This window comes from Apodemus sylvaticus, chromosome 7 (assembly GCF_947179515.1).
Source record: "Apodemus sylvaticus chromosome 7, mApoSyl1.1, whole genome shotgun sequence".
Lineage (NCBI taxonomy): Eukaryota > Metazoa > Chordata > Mammalia > Rodentia > Muridae > Apodemus > Apodemus sylvaticus.
In genome coordinates, this window is record NC_067478.1 from 40,259,100 (window position 1) to 40,274,978 (window position 15,879).

The 15,879-nt window shown below is 38.3% G+C and overlaps 1 protein-coding gene across 2 annotated transcripts in view; it reads left to right on the top strand.

Annotated features, from left to right (window-relative positions):
- The window catches only part of Snx14 (sorting nexin 14), a 67,831-nt gene that overhangs the window by 19,453 nt on the left and 32,499 nt on the right, over positions 1–15,879 (top strand). For both annotated transcript variants that reach the window (XM_052187686.1, XM_052187687.1), the window contains exons 5-7: positions 21–64; positions 2,231–2,318; positions 12,628–12,712. In XM_052187686.1, coding sequence (XP_052043646.1) covers positions 21–64; positions 2,231–2,318; positions 12,628–12,712 — 217 coding nt within the window. The remainder of the gene's footprint in view (positions 1–20; positions 65–2,230; positions 2,319–12,627; positions 12,713–15,879) is intronic.

A 15,879-nucleotide genomic window follows, 5' to 3' on the forward strand; every position in this document is an offset into this window, starting at 1 on the left:
TTAAACGTTTTCTTGTGCAGGTTCTTGAATTAGTGTTGGAAAACTTTGTCTATCCATGGTACAGGTATGTTTTTGTTTTCCATAAAAGCTCCATTCTCCCTCCTTTTTTTTTGTTTAAAGATTTATTTTATTATTATATGTAAGTACACTGTAGCTGTCTTCAGACACACCAGAAGAGGACGTCAGATCTCATTACAGATGGTTGTGAGCCACCATGTGGTTGCTGGGATTTGAACTCAGGACCTTTGGAAGAGCAGTCAGTGCTCTTAACCACTGAGCCATCTCACCAGCCTCCCATTCCCCCTGTTTAATATGGATAATACCATTAAGCTAAGCATGTTAATGATGTCTTTTCAGTGTAAATCAGGATTTCTCAGTGACATTTTCTGCCAAATCTTTTTTTATGGAAAAATACATTGTACATTATTGGATATTTAGCAGACTCTTGAACTATTTCCCATTAAATACTGGTAGTACACTTTCTTCCAAACTGACTACCAAAGATGTAATTGGTTTCAGTTATGAATCACCGGTGCATGAAGAAGCCTGTATCACCGTGCAGAGGGAGGCAGTGGAAGGAGAATCACAAGTTTGGGGCCAACTTGGCCTATGCAAGGAAATCGACTCTCCAGCAAACAGCATTTTCTAACAGAACTTTCATAGGACTGGGGAAATAACTTAGTTCATAAAGTTCTTGCCAAGAAAGGTTGACCCCTGATCTCTAATGTGCATGTGTAAACACATGCTTGCGCATATAATTGTACACATGAACAGGTACACACACACACACACACACACAGATTGAAAGATGATTTCAATAGATTCTCTGAAAAAAAATATTTTTTTCTCCCCCAAGTAACTTTGTTTTTAGTGCACACAGGGTACATGGGTGTTATTTCTTGACTGATGTAGGAAACACTCTAGTTCTATAAAAGGAAAAATGAGATTCTAATTTAGAGTCAGGCATCCAAATTTTGTCGTTTGATAAATGCATGTTTCTTTAAGCATTGTGTGTTTATTGTTGCACATGTATATCTGACAGGACAATGACTGATGCTGCACCCCACGTTTGTACTGTTTAGTTATGGTTTGTATTTTCTGATTTTTTAAACACATCCTACTATTTGAGTTCATCCACAGTGTGTTAAGACTAATTTAATACAACAGTTTTTATGCTATATTTTTCTGAAACTATATGTAATTTTTTCACTTTGACTTACTGGTGCATGTGTCAGGCACATGGTATATATAGAGCTCAGGGGACAACCTGCCGGAGCCGGCTCTCTTGCTGCCCTGTCTAGACTCCAGGGGCTCGTGCCCTCCCTTGCCCATTGAGAGGCCTCACCAGCTCTGTTTGTTTTTTAACATTTGAATATGTATTAAATGTGGAGTATTTGTAATTTACACAAAGCTGATGATGAAATTTTTTGTAAAATAAATATTTTTCTAAAAAAGACACCTCATTTCATTGCCAAATTGAGACTTTTTGGACATAAAGTCTGTTTTTTTTTTTTTTTTAAGATTTATTTATTTATTATATGTAAGTTCACTGTAGCTGTCTTCAGACACCCCAGAAGAGGACATCAGATCCCATTACAGATAGTTGTGAGCCATCATGTGGTTGCTGGGATTTGAACTTACACTGAGCCATCTCTTCAGCCCCTCATTGTCTTTCTAAAGTACATGTTTTATTTTTAGTGGCTACTGATGCTATAATAGCCCTCCCCCTAAGTTGGCAGTAGGAATCGTGGTAGACTTGTTTATTTTTCGTTATTCTGCTTAGAGATGTAACAGTTCTATCTTCAAGTCAGGATTGAGCCCTTATTCACACTGGTCTGTCTTGATTTTGATGAAGAAAATGCTGTGCTTCCTATAGGGACATTAAGATTCCAAGAAAAGTAGCTGGGTGCAGTGGTATACACCTTTAATCCCAGCATTTAGGAGGTAGAGGCAGGTAGATCTCTGAGTTTGAGGACAGCCTGGTCTACAGAGTGAATTCCAAAACAGCCAGAGTTACACAGAGAAAACCTGTTTTGAACCACAAACAAACACAACAAACAAACAAAACATTTGCAGGCTGGCTTTGTAGCTGAGTAGTAGAGTCTTTGCAAAAAAAAAAAAATAGCATAAATAAACTTTTTAAAAAAGGAAACTTCTTTTCTTGGTTTCAACAAGGTGAAGTTGTATTTCTCAGAACTTCTGAATGTTTGCTCTTTTTCCTTACTTGAAGGGATGTAACAGATGATGAGTCCTTTGTTGATGAACTGAGGATCACCTTACGGTTTTTTGCATCTGTCTTAGTGCGAAGAATTCACAAGGTACATATGCTTGTAATGAGAAATTTGGAGTTTTATCATTATGGCAATCTTGTTTTTTGTTTTTTCTCCTATAGTAGATGTTTTTATTTTTCATTTTTTTAGATTAAATGTTGATCAACCATCAATGTTGGTCCCATTGAGTGGTTGGCTTCCTTCAATTCTTTTTTTTTTTAATTTGTGAAATTTAAAAATGAAAAGATAATAATATAGACATATAGAAAATAATGTCATGCCAGGCAGTGGTAGTGGTGCACGCCTTTAATCCCAGCACTTGGGAGGCAGAGGCAGGCACATTTCTGAGTTTGAGGCCAGCCTCAAACTCAGTTTACAGAGTGAGTTCCAGGATAGCCAGGGCTACACAGAGAAACCCTGTCTTGAAAAACCAAAAAAAAAAAAAAAAAAAAGAGTCATGTTTGTCATGTTTCATTTAAATATATGTAAATTGTAGTGGTTATGATCTGCCTTATAAAATTTTTAGCAATGACATTTTACCTATTAGGTTTCACATATGTTGTAGTTCATTGGCTATACACACATACTTCTATACTGCTTTGTCAGTTCAATAGAATTAAGCATATAAAGAATGAATTAGAATGGAAATATGCCTTCTTTGAAGGTCTGATAGAATTCTGCACTGAAACCATCTGGTCCTGTGCTCTTTTTGGTTGGAAGATTTTCTATGACCCCTTCTATTTCTTTAGGGGTTATGGGACTGTTTAGATGATCTATTTGGTCCTGATTTAATTTTGGTATTTGGTATCTGTCTAGGAAATTGTCCATTTCCTCCAGATTCTCCAGTTGTGTTGAGTATAGGCTCTTGTAGTAGCATCTGATGATTTTTTGGGTTTCCTCAGTTTCTGTTGTTATATCCCCCTTTTCATTTCTAATTTTGTTAATTTGGATACTTTCTCTGTGCCCTTTGGTCAGTCTGGCTAAGGGTTTATCTATCTTGTTGATTTTCTCAAAGAACCAGCTCCTGGATTTGTTGATTCTTTGTATGGTTCTCTTTGTTTCCACTTGATTGATTTCAGCCCTGGGTTTGATGATTTCCTGTCTTCTTCTCCTCCTGGGTGAAGTAGCTTCTTTTTGTTCCAGAGCTTTCACGTGTGCCATTAAGCTGCTAGTGTATGCTCTCTCCCGTTTCTTTTTAGAGGCATTCAGGGCTATTAATTATCCTCTTATCACTGCTTTCATTGTGTCCCAAAGATTTGGGTATGTTGTGCCTTCATTTTCATTGAATTCTAAAAAGTCTCTGATTTCTTTCTTTCTTCTTTGGCCAAGGTGTCATTGAGTAGAATATTGTTCAGCCTCCATGTGTATGTGGGCTTTCTGTTGTTTTTGTTGTTGTTGAAAACCACTCTTATTCCATAGTGATCTGATAGGAGGCATGGGATTAGTTCGATCTTTTTATATTTGTTGAGGTCTGTCTCATGACCAATTATATGATCGACTCTGGAGAAGGTACCATGAGGTGCTGAGAAAAAGGTATATTCTTTTGCTTTAGGGTGAAATGTTCTATAAATATTAGTCAAATGCAATTGGTCCAAAGCTTCAATTAGCTTTACTGTGTCCCTGCTTAGTTTCTGTTTTCCTGATCAGTCCATTGAGGAAAGTGGAGTGTTGAAGTCACCCACAATTATTGTGTTAGGTGCAATGTGTGCTTTGAGCTTTAGTAAAGTTTCTTTTACGAATAAGGGTGCCCTTGCATTTGGCGCATAGATGTTCAGAATTGAAAGTTCTTCTTGGTGGATTTTTCCTTTGACCAGCAAAAAGTGTTCTTCTGTGTCTCTTTTGATAACTTTAGGTTGAAATCAATTTTATCTGATATTAGAATGGCTACTCCAGCTCGTTTCCTGAGACCATTGGTTTGTAAAATTGTCTTCCAGCCTTTTACTCTAAGGTAGTTTTTGTCTTTGACACTGAGGTGTGTCTCCTGTATGCAGCAAAATGTAAGGTCCTGTTTCCTTATCCAGTCCGTTAGTCTAAGTCTTTTTATTGGGGAATTGAGTCCATTGATGTTAAGAGATGACATATTAATTACATCAGACCCCATGCACCTGAGGTGCTTGCATTGTGCTCTGTGTCATTTGAGTCCCTGTAGCATCCCTGAGACACAGAACTCATATATTTCTTGGTGGGCTGTGGACTAGATGCCTGCATGAGTACACAGTGCCCATTGTTTCTAGAATTAAAAGTCATTAGATGCTGAAAAAGCATTTGTCAAAATTTAGCATCCTTTCATGCTTAAAGTCTTGGAAAGAACAGGAATTCAAGGCCCAGACATAAACATAGTAAAAGCAATATAGAGCAAACTGGTAGCCAACATCAAACTAAGTGGAAAGAAACTTGAAGCAATCACACTAAAATCAGGGACTAGACAAGGCTGCCCTCTCTCTCCATATCTGTTCAATATAGTACTTGAAGTCCTAGCTAGTGCAATTAGACAACATAAGGAGGTCAAAGGGATACAAATTGGAAAGGAAGAACTCAAACTATCATTATTTGCAGATGACATGATAGTCTACTTAAGTGACCCAAAAAATTCCACCAGAGAACTCCTACGGCTGACAAACAACTTCAGCAAAGTGGCAGGTTACAAAATCAATTCAAGCAAATCAGTAGCCTTTCTATACTGAAAGGATAAGCAGGCTGAGAAAGAAGTTAGGGAAATGACACCCTTCACAATAGCCACAAACAGTATAAAGTACTTTGGGGTGACTCTTACCAAACATGTGAAAGATCTGTATGACAAGAACTTCAAGACTCTGAAGAAGGAAATGGAAGAAGACCTCAAAAAATGGAAAAATCTCCCATGCTCATGGATGGGCAGGATTAATATAGTTAAAATGGCCATTTTGCCAAAAGCAATATACAGATTCAGCGCAATACCCATCAAAATCCCAACTCAGTTCTTCATAGAGTTAGAAAAAGCAATTCTCAAATTCATCTGGAATAACAAAAAACCCAGGATAGCTAAAACTATTCTCAATAACAAAAGAAATTCTAGGGGAATCAGTATCCTAGACCAGAGCAATAGTGTTAAAAATTGCATGGTATTGGTACAGTGACAGGCAGGCAGATCAACGGAACAGGATTGAAGATCCAGAAATGAACCCACACACCTATAGCCACTTGATCCTTGACAAAGGAGCTGAAAACATTCAGTGGAAAAAAGAGCCTTTTCAATAAATGGTGCTAGTTCAACTGGAGGTCAGCATGCAGAAGAATGCAAATTGATCCATCCTTATCTCCTTGTACTAAGCTCAACGCCAAATGGATCAAGGACCTCCACATAAAGCCAGACACTTTGAAGCTAATAGAAAAGAAACTGGGGAAGACCCTTGAGGACATCGGTACAGGGGGAAAGTTCCTGAACAGAACACCAATAGCGTATGCTCTAAGATCAAGAATTGACAAATGGGACCTCATAAAATTACAAAGTTTCTGTAAGGCAAAGGACACCATCAAAAGGACAAATCGGCAACCAACAAATTGGGAAAAGATCTTCACCAGATAAAGGGCTAATATTCAATATATATAAAGAACTCAAGAAGTTAGACCGTAGAAAACCAAATAACCCTATAAAAAATGGGGTATAGAGCTAAACAAAGAATTTTCACCTGAAGAACTTCGGATGGCTGAGAAGCATCTTAAAAAATGCTCAACTTCATTAGTCATTAGGGAAATGCAAATCAAAACAACCCTGAGATTTCACCTTAAACCAGTCAGAATGGCTAAGATTAAAAATTCAGGAGACTGCCGGTGTTGGTGAGGATGTAGAGAAAGAGGAACACTGCTCCACTGCTGGTGGGGTTGCAAATTGGTACAACCACTCTGGAAATCTGTCTGGTGGTTCCTCAGAAAACTGGGCACGTCACTTCCGGAGGATCCTGCTATACCACTCCTGGGCATATACCCAGAGGATTCCCCAGCATGTAATGAGGATACGTGTTCCACTATGTTCATAGCAGCCCTATTTATAATAGCCAGAAGCTGAAAAGAACCCAGGTATCCCCCAACGGAAGAATTGATGCAAAAAATGTGATATATATATACACAATGGAGTACTATTCAACCATTAGAAACAACGAATTCATGAAATTCTTAGACAAATGGATGGAGCTGGAGAACATCATACTAAGTGAGGTAAACCAGTCTCAAAAGATCAATCATGGTATGCACTCACTAATAAGTCTAGAAAATTGGAATACCCAAAACATAATCCACACCTCAAATGATGTCCAACAAGAACGGAGGAGTGGCCCCTGGTTCTGCAAAGACTCAGTGTAGCAGTATAGGGCAAAACCAGAACAGGGAAGTGGGAAGGGGTGGATGGGAGAACAGGGGGAGGGGAGGGGGCTTATGTGATTTTCGGGGAGTGGGGGCCAGAAAAGGGGAAATCATTTGAAATGTAAATAAAAAATATATCAAATAAAAAAATAAAAAAGAATGTAAATATGCCATTCATAAACAAATTAAATAAAAGATTAACCATGTTAAATGTTTTTTTTTCCACTTGATTCATTGAGTTCACAAGAAAGTTCAGTCAAGAAAGAAAAATATAAAATGGCCAGTGACCAATCATCTAAACAGTCCCAAACTCCTAAAGACATAAAATGGGTCATAGAAAGTCTCCCAACCAAAAAAAGCTCGGGACCAGATGGCTTCAGTGCAGAATTCTATCAGACCTTCATAGAAGACCTAACACCAATACTCTTCAAACTATTCCACAAAATAGAAACAGTAGGACCACTACCCAGCTCGTTCTATGAAGCCACAATTACGCTGAACCATACAAAGATCCAACAAAGAGAACTTCAGGCCAATTTCTTTTATGAATATCGATGCAAAAATACTTAATAAAATTCTTGCCAACCGAATCCAAGAACACATCAAAACGATCATCCACCATGATCAAGTAGGCTTCATCCCAGGGATGCAGGGATGGTTCAATATAAGGAAATCCATCAGTGTTATCCACTACATAAACAAACTCAAAGAAAAAAAACCATATGATCATCTCATTAGATGCAGAAAAAGCATTTGACAAAATCCAGCATCCTTTCATGCTAAAAGTATTGGAAAGAACAGGAATTCAAGGCCCATACCTAAACATCGTTAAAGCAATATACAGCAAACCGGTAGCCAACATCAAACTAAATGGAGAGAAACTTGAAGCAATCCCACTAAAATCAGGGACTAGACAAGGCTGTCCTCTCTCTCCATGTCTTTTCAATATAGTACTTGAAGTTCTAGCTAGAGCAATTAGACAACATAAGGAGGTCAAGGGGATACAAATTGGAAAGGAAGAATCAAATTATCACTATTTGCAGATGACATGATAGTCTACTTAAGTGACCTGAAAACCTTTGCCAGAAAACTTTTACAGCTGATAAAGAACTTCAGCAAAGTGGCTGGTTATAAAATCAACTCAAGCAAATCAGTTGCCTTCCTATACTCAAAGGATAAGCAGGCTGAGAAAGAAGTTAGGGAAATGACACCCTGCACAATAGCCACAAAAAAATATAAAGTACCTTAGGGTGACTCTAACCAAACAAGTGAAATATCTATAGGACAAGAACTTCAGGTCTCTGAAGAAGGAAATTGAAGAAGACCTCAGAAAATGGAAAAAAAATCTTCCATGCTCATGGATTGGCAGGATTAATATAGTTAAAATGGCCATCTTGCCAAAAGCAACCTACAGATTCAACACAATCCCCATCAAAATCCCAACTCAGTTCTTCATAGAGTTAGAAAAAGCAATTCTCAAATTCATCTGGAATAACAAAAAACCCAGGATAGCTAAAACTAGTCTCAACAGTAAAAGAACTTCTGGGGTAATCAGTATCCCAGACCTCAAGCCATACTACAGAGCAATAGTGTTAAAAACTGCATGGCATTGGTACAGTGACAGGCAAGTGGACCACTGGAATAGAATTGAAGACCCAGAAATGAACCCACATACCTATGGTCACTTGATCTTTGACAAAGGAGCGATAAACTTCCAGTCGAAAAAAGAGCCTTTTCAACAAATGGTGCTGGTTCAACTGGAGGTCAGCATGCAGAAAAATTCGAATTGATCTATTCTTTTCTCCTTGTACTAAGCTCAACTCCAAGTGGATCAAGGACCTCCACATAAAACCACACACACTGAAACTAATAGAAAAGAAACTGGGGGAAACCCTTGAGGACATGGGCTTAGGGAAAAAGTTCCTGAACAGAACACAAATAGCTTATGCTCTAAGATCAAGAATTGACAAATAGGACCTCATAAAATTACAAAGCTTCTGTAAGGCAAAGGACACTCTCAAAAGGACAAAACATCAACCAACAAATTGGGAAAAGATTTTCACCAACCCTACATCTGGTTGAGGGCTAATATCCAGTATATACAAAGAACTCAAGAAGTTAGACCCCAGGGAACCAAAGAAACCTATTAAAAAATGGGATACAGATCAGAATTTTCACCTGAAGAAATTTGGATGGCCAAAAAGCACCTTAAGAAATGCTCAACATTCTTCATTAGGGAAATGCAAATCAAAACAACCCTGAGATTTCACCTCACACCAGTCAGAATGGTTGAAGTTAAAAACTCAGGAGACCGCAGGTGTTGGCGAGGATGTGGAGAAACAGGAACAATGCTCCACTGCTGGTGGAATTGCAAGATGGTACAACCACTTTGGAAATCAGTCTGACGGTTCCTCAGAAAACTGGACATGACACTTCTGGAGGATCCTGCCATACCTCTCCTGGGCATATACCCAAAGGATTCCCTGGCATGCAATAAAGAAGCATTCTCCATTATGTTCATAGCAGCCTTATTTATAATAGCCAGAAGCCAGAAAGAACCCAGATTTCCCTCAATGGAGGAATGGATACAGAAAATGTGGTATATTTACACAATGGAATACTACTCAGCAATTAAAAACAATGAATTCACAAAATTTTTAGGCAAATGGTTTGATCTGGAAAATATCATCCTAAGTGAGGAACTGTAGGGAGCTGCTTGCCTGTTAACTGTCGTTAACTGTTAACAAGTCCTTATTTGGGTGAAGCCTGTTGAGTCTTGTGCCTTCCGCGTGGATACAACCTATCAGCAATGCCCACGTGGCTAAGCCTGATTGGCTGGCTTTTAGTATTTAAGGGCTGGGCTGATTCTCTTGGGGGCAGAAGAAGAAGTAGTACAGGAGGGAGAAGAAGAAGTACAGGAGGGAGAAGAAGAAGTACAGGAGGGAGAAGAAGAAGTACAGGGGAGAAGTAGTAGTACAGGGAAGAAGAAGTAGTACAGGAGGGAGAAGAAGAAGTACAGGGGAGAAGAAGTACAAGGGTCCTGAGTAAACTGCTTGAAGAAGATCTTCCTGTGTTGCGTCATTCCTTGCCGGTGAGGGTGGTCGCGACAAGGTCACCCAATCACAAAAGAATACACATGGAATGCAATCTCTGATAAGTGGATATTAATTAGCCCAGAAGCTTTGAATACCCAAGGCACAATTAGCATAACAAATGACTCCCATGAAGAAGTAAGGAGAGGGGCCTGATCCTGGAAAGGCTTGGAGGGGAGTACCAGGACAGAGAAAAAGGAGAGAGGTGATTGGAGAATGGAGAGAAGAGGTTTATGGGACATGGGGAGAGGGGAACTCGGAAACGGAAAATCATTTGGAAAATAAACAAAGAATATAGAAAATAAAATATAATAATAATAAAAAATATGTTGTTGCACATCAAATATAAGTGACGTGCTGTACTATTCTGTAACCTGTTAAATTGGAAAGATAAAATAGGGTTAATATCCACAAATTCTAATTTTGAGGAAATAGGCAAAATAAGCGAAATTTAAAATTAGTGAGCCTTCCAATTGACATGCCAACATGGATGCAAGAAGATTTCACAACGTTCCACCTCTAGCCAAAGAGCTATGTGAGGTCAGTGGCTGCTGAGAGAGAGACCAGTCTTCTCTTCCTCCTCCTTTTCCTCTTCTTTCTCCTCCTCCTTCTTTTTCTTCATTCTTACTTTTCTTTTTGTTTTTATCAGAGTCCAGACACCAGTCCTAAGTGATCCATCATAAATACATGCAAATAAGAGGTGACACTAACTGGACTCCTAGACTGTGAATACACACCACCACAGACACACACACACACAGATAGACACACACCCACAGACAGACACACACACAGATAGACACACAGACACAGACAGACACACACACATACACACACACACATACACACACACAGACACCCCTACCCCCACCCCCACAGACACCCCGACACCCATACACACACACACACATACACCCCACACCCATACACACACACACACACACACACACACACACACACACAGATACCCCACACACACATACACACACACACAGCCACACACATAGGAGGGAGGAGGAAAGTAGGGCGGGAGAGAGATCAGATGATCGATGATACCTCATTTAAATAATAACTTTAAATAAATTATTCTTCAAATGATTTAATTAATTATACTTCAAATGATTAGTATTAGTAGAACTAATGTGTTAGGCTTTGAATTACCCTAGAGATTCTACAACAGTAGTACCTTGTACTTGTAGTATAGCATTTACATACACAAGCACATCCATATGTTCTTTTGTCTTCTATCTTCTTACCTTGTTTTGAAAGAAGGTCTTGACTATATAGCCCAGGCTGGTCTCAAATTTGCAGTCCTCCCGCCTCAGCCTCTATAGGCCTGAGATTATAGATGTGCACTAACTAACCATTGTACTCTATTTTTGATAACAGCTTTATTGGTTTATAGCACATATATAATTTCATCCATTTAAATTATAGAATTCATTGGCCATTCATAGTATTTTCAAAGGTCTGCATGCATCCCTTATACAATCAACTTCAAAATATTTTTTGTTATCTGAAAAGAGACCTTGTACCTGTTCACCATAATCCCCCATCTCCTTACATCACCTGCAGTCATTCTGCTCCCTGTTACTACATCTCTGGATATTTGATATAAATGGAGTCATTTAATACATGGCCTTTTGTGGCATTTCATTCTGTTAGTGTAATGTTTTCTCGATGCATTTATATTATCATATTGTAGCATATATTTGCACTTCAGTTATTGATGTCTGAATACACTATAATTTATTATTTTTCAGTTGATGCACACTGGCTTATTTTCAACTTAAGTCTCAGGAGGACTTATATTTTGATAGGTATAAGAGCATAATTAGTTGCTTTGTGAGATAGAGCTCTCTGCTTCATTCTTCCAGGAGCTAGCTGCCAGAATGTTTTCCAGAGTGGCCACAGCATTTGTATAGCCATGCCTGTGTGTGTGAACATTCCCCTTTCTCTTCCTTGTTGGAGTTAGTTACCCTCACTCTCTTTTGTTATTCATACTCTTCTTAGAGGTGGGTTCTTCCTAATTGTTCCAACCTTAGATGGAGATGTAGATCTTAGCCTCTCCCTCCTGGGATGGCTGGCATGTGTGGCCACACCCTCTCTAACACTGTTTCTGCTTACCCCGCTTTGGGTGAGTGGTGCTTTGTAACTGGTCTGCAGGTCCCAGGTGCCAGGGAGGCTGAGCATCTTTCCATTTGCTTATTGGCTGTGGTATGTCTTCTTTAAAGAAGTGTCCATTCAAATCTTTTGCCTCCTAGTATTTATTTTATTTTAAGTAGACACTTTGTCTTAGTTGGGGTTCTACTGCTGTGAAAAGACACCATGACCAATGCAAGTCTTATAAAGGACAACATTCAATTGGAGTTGGCTTACAGGTTCAAGAGGTTCAGAGGTTCAGTCCATTATCATCAAGGCAGGAGTTGGAAGCATCCACTCAGGCATGATGCAGGAGGAGCTGAGAGTTCTACATCTTCATCTGAAGGGTGCTAGCAGAATATTGACTCCCAGGAAGTTAGGACAAGGATATTAAAGCCCACACCCACAAGGCCATATCTGTTCCAACAAGACCACACCTTCTAACAGTGCCACTCCCTGGGCCAAGCATATAAAACCATCACATGCTTTTAAAATTATATATATTTTGTGATACAAATGATATTAGGGTATGTCAGAATAGTGTGGAATAAAGAAGACAAGATCGTTAACATGTCCACCGTCTCAGATACTTATCTTTTGTGTGTGTGTGGTGAGAGCAGTTTTAAAGTGTATAATCTCTGTTATTACATATTTTTACCCAATTATACCCTACTGTACTGTTGTTGATTCTGGTCCTTTTTAGCTTCACTCTAGTATTGTAAATATAGTGTTGTTGTTATTCCAATTTAGTATTTTTTAAGCCTTATTTTTGTTCATTTTTCTAGGTGGATATTCCATCTATTATAACCAAGAAACTATTAAAAGCAGCAATGAAACATATAGAAGTGATTGTTAAAGCAAGACAGAAAGGTAATACAGTTTTCTGTGGCAGTTGGACTGATATTTTTTTGTATAAATTATATATATATATATATATATATATATATATGAGTACTGGCACACTTACTGATGCTATTCACAGAATCTTTGAGAATAACTTTAAAAAGAAAGCTGCCCAGTGTTTCTTTGATGGTCTGCCCTTGTCGCTCAGGTCCCTTTCCTGGTTCTGTGATTTCCACGGTTTCCGACTGTTCTAGGTCATCCCTTGCATCCCCACCATGTATCATGCCTGTTTCTCCATTCCACAGTTCTGCTAATTCCTTGCCTCCCCTTTTGAAGTTACTGTAGGTCTTTTGCTGATGTGATTTACACCAAGCATATGTTAATTAAGTGTTTTCTCATTGGATGAAGGAATATTGACTAAGGAAATCTTGCTCTAAAATCAAGCCAAAAATATTCCCTTTAACAGTTCTGTTTTTGTACTTGCTTTTGTGTGAGACTGAGGTTTTCTGTGTTTGGTATTCTTCAATTTGGTATTTGATGTTCTCTGAAATGAACTATGAAGAATACCATTCTGCATAGGTGACTGTATAGAAACAGATACTGTGCTTGTATTTCTTCAGTATTACTATTTGTTTTTCAATTCTAAAAACTTGCTGTAAGTGAAAGCTCAGAGTGTTCCTGCAGTGGAGAAACAGCTTAAAGTATGCCCTTATTTGAGCATGAAGCCATTTTCCCATCCCTCACAATCTCAATATAGCTAGTGCCTGTTTTGTGAAATTGTGCTGTAAGTACATTTGAGATTAAATTAAATAAAACTACTGGCTTAGCATTTAAAAATATTCTGTGTTCTTGAAAGATTGAAGCAAGGGGATCTCTGTGAGTTTGAGGCCAGTCTAGTCTACATAGGCAGCCAAGACTACATAGGGAGATACTGTCTTAAAACAACAGCAACAAAAAGAATTTTACCTTTGGGCTGGAGAGGTGGCTCATTAATTAAGAGCACATACTACTCTTGGAGAGGACCCAAGTTAAGTTCTCCTTAGCCATGTCAGGTGGCTTACCTCCTGCAGTCTAGTGCCAGGGACTCCAAGGTCATATTCTGGACTCTGTAGGCATCTATATACTATGTGCACATACCCACACACAAACACACACACACATATGATTGTATATATATATATACATACACACACACACACACACACACACACACATATATATATATATATACATGCACATAATTTAAGAGAAATATAAGTATGTTTTAAAGAGAATTTTACCAAGAGAGATGGCTTAGAGGTTAAGAACACTGGCTGCTCTTTTCAGGAATTAGGTTCAGTTCCAAACACCCACAGAGTAGTTCATAGTCATCTTTAACTTCAGGGTATCCAGTGCCCCCTTCTGGACCCTTTGATCACCAGCCACATAAGTAAAATTACCTTTAAAACATTCTTAAAATGAATGGGCTTAAACTATTTTACATCTATATAATGTAATACTAATTTTTTATTTGGCTGGTTTAATTTAAGTCAGGGTCTTGTGTAGCTCAGGCTGTGTTTGAGCTTGCTATGTAAACCATGCTGTTGACTTCTGATTCTCTTGTCTTTACCTCCCATGCATTGCAAGTACAAGTCTGCATCACCATGCCTGACGAAACAGTACATCAAAATCCCTCTTTTCACTGGCAAAAAAATATAGAAGGCGCATCTTTGTGGCAGTTCCATAAAGAGTACCTTACTGTCGGAAGAAACACAAGGCCAAGTGTCAATAGGCTTGGCTTCCGTAGTGTCAGACAGTCAGAATCACATCTGTTTCAGACTCGTTTCTTTTTTTTTTTTTTCAAGTAGGCCAACTTTTTACTTGACTAGACATTTCTTTCTTTCTTTCTTTCTTTCTTTCTTTCTTTCTTTCTTTCTTTCTTTCTTTCTTTCTTTCTAAAGCTAATGTAAGAATTAGAGAGAGATTTTTTTAAGATTTATTTATTTATGTATTTATTTATTTACTTATTATATGTAGGTACACTGTAGCTGTCTTCAGTGAAGACATTCTTCAGAAGAAGGTGTCAGATCTTTATGAATGGTTGTGAGCCACCATGTGGGTGCTGGGATTTGAACGCATGACCTTTGGAAGAGCAGTCAGTACTCTTACCAGCTGAGCCATCTCTCCAGAGAGCTGGCTAGACATTTCTTATCTTCTACAACATTCAATAGCTTTTTAATATCACGTTAAATATATTCTATTTAAATATTCTGCTTATTTGTAGACAGTTTTCTACCAACATAATTTCTTCCCTTCATCAAAAATCTGTATTAAATTATTCTTTCAACTTAAGATTTTACCATAGCATGACAAAGTTTAACATATAAAAACAAATGCCTCTGTTATTTTTCTGAATAACATATTTCAGAAAGCCATATAACATTCTTCAGTATTACCGTGATAATTGTACAACAGGAAAGCTAGGTTTGTCTTTCTCTGTCTTACTTGGACTCCCCTCAAACATCCTAACTATCCTCCAGAGGTTAATGACCGACTTCTTTATAAGCAGTAAATAGCTAAGGCTCTCTTTCCTCTTTTCAATGATTACTTTTGGTTACTCAGCTATTTCTTTTGTATACTGTGATCTGGCTTAAAAATGCGACACCTCGCTGGAGAAGCCACTTTGTTCTCTACTCTTAGGGGTTGTCTGGATGATATTGATATAAAAACAGGAAAAAATAACTCTTGTGTATACTAGGACACATTTTCTGTAGTTCGCCTTGCCCTGCTTAAGTCATTTGTTAGTATATAATGTAGAAGTCATGAGTTTAAATTCTTATTTGCTCAAGGAAAGAGACTCAGAAAATGAATTTATTCCAAAATAAGTGTCCTAGTAATGTTCTATTGCAGCCGGGCAGTGGTAGTGCATGCCTTTAATCCCAGCACTTGGGAGGCAGAAACAGGCAGATTTCTGAGTTCAAGGCCAGCCTAGTCTCAGAGTGAGTTCCAGGACAGCCAGGGCTACACAGAGAAACCAAGTCTCGAAAAACCAAAAAAAAAAAAAAAAAAAAAAAAGGAAGAAAAGAAAAGCAAACTAATGTTCTATTGCTGTGAAAAGACACTATAAAGGAAAACATTTAATTAGAATTAGCGTACAGTTTCAGAGGTTTAGTCTATTACCATCGTGCTGGAAGCATAGTGCGTAGCTGAGAGTT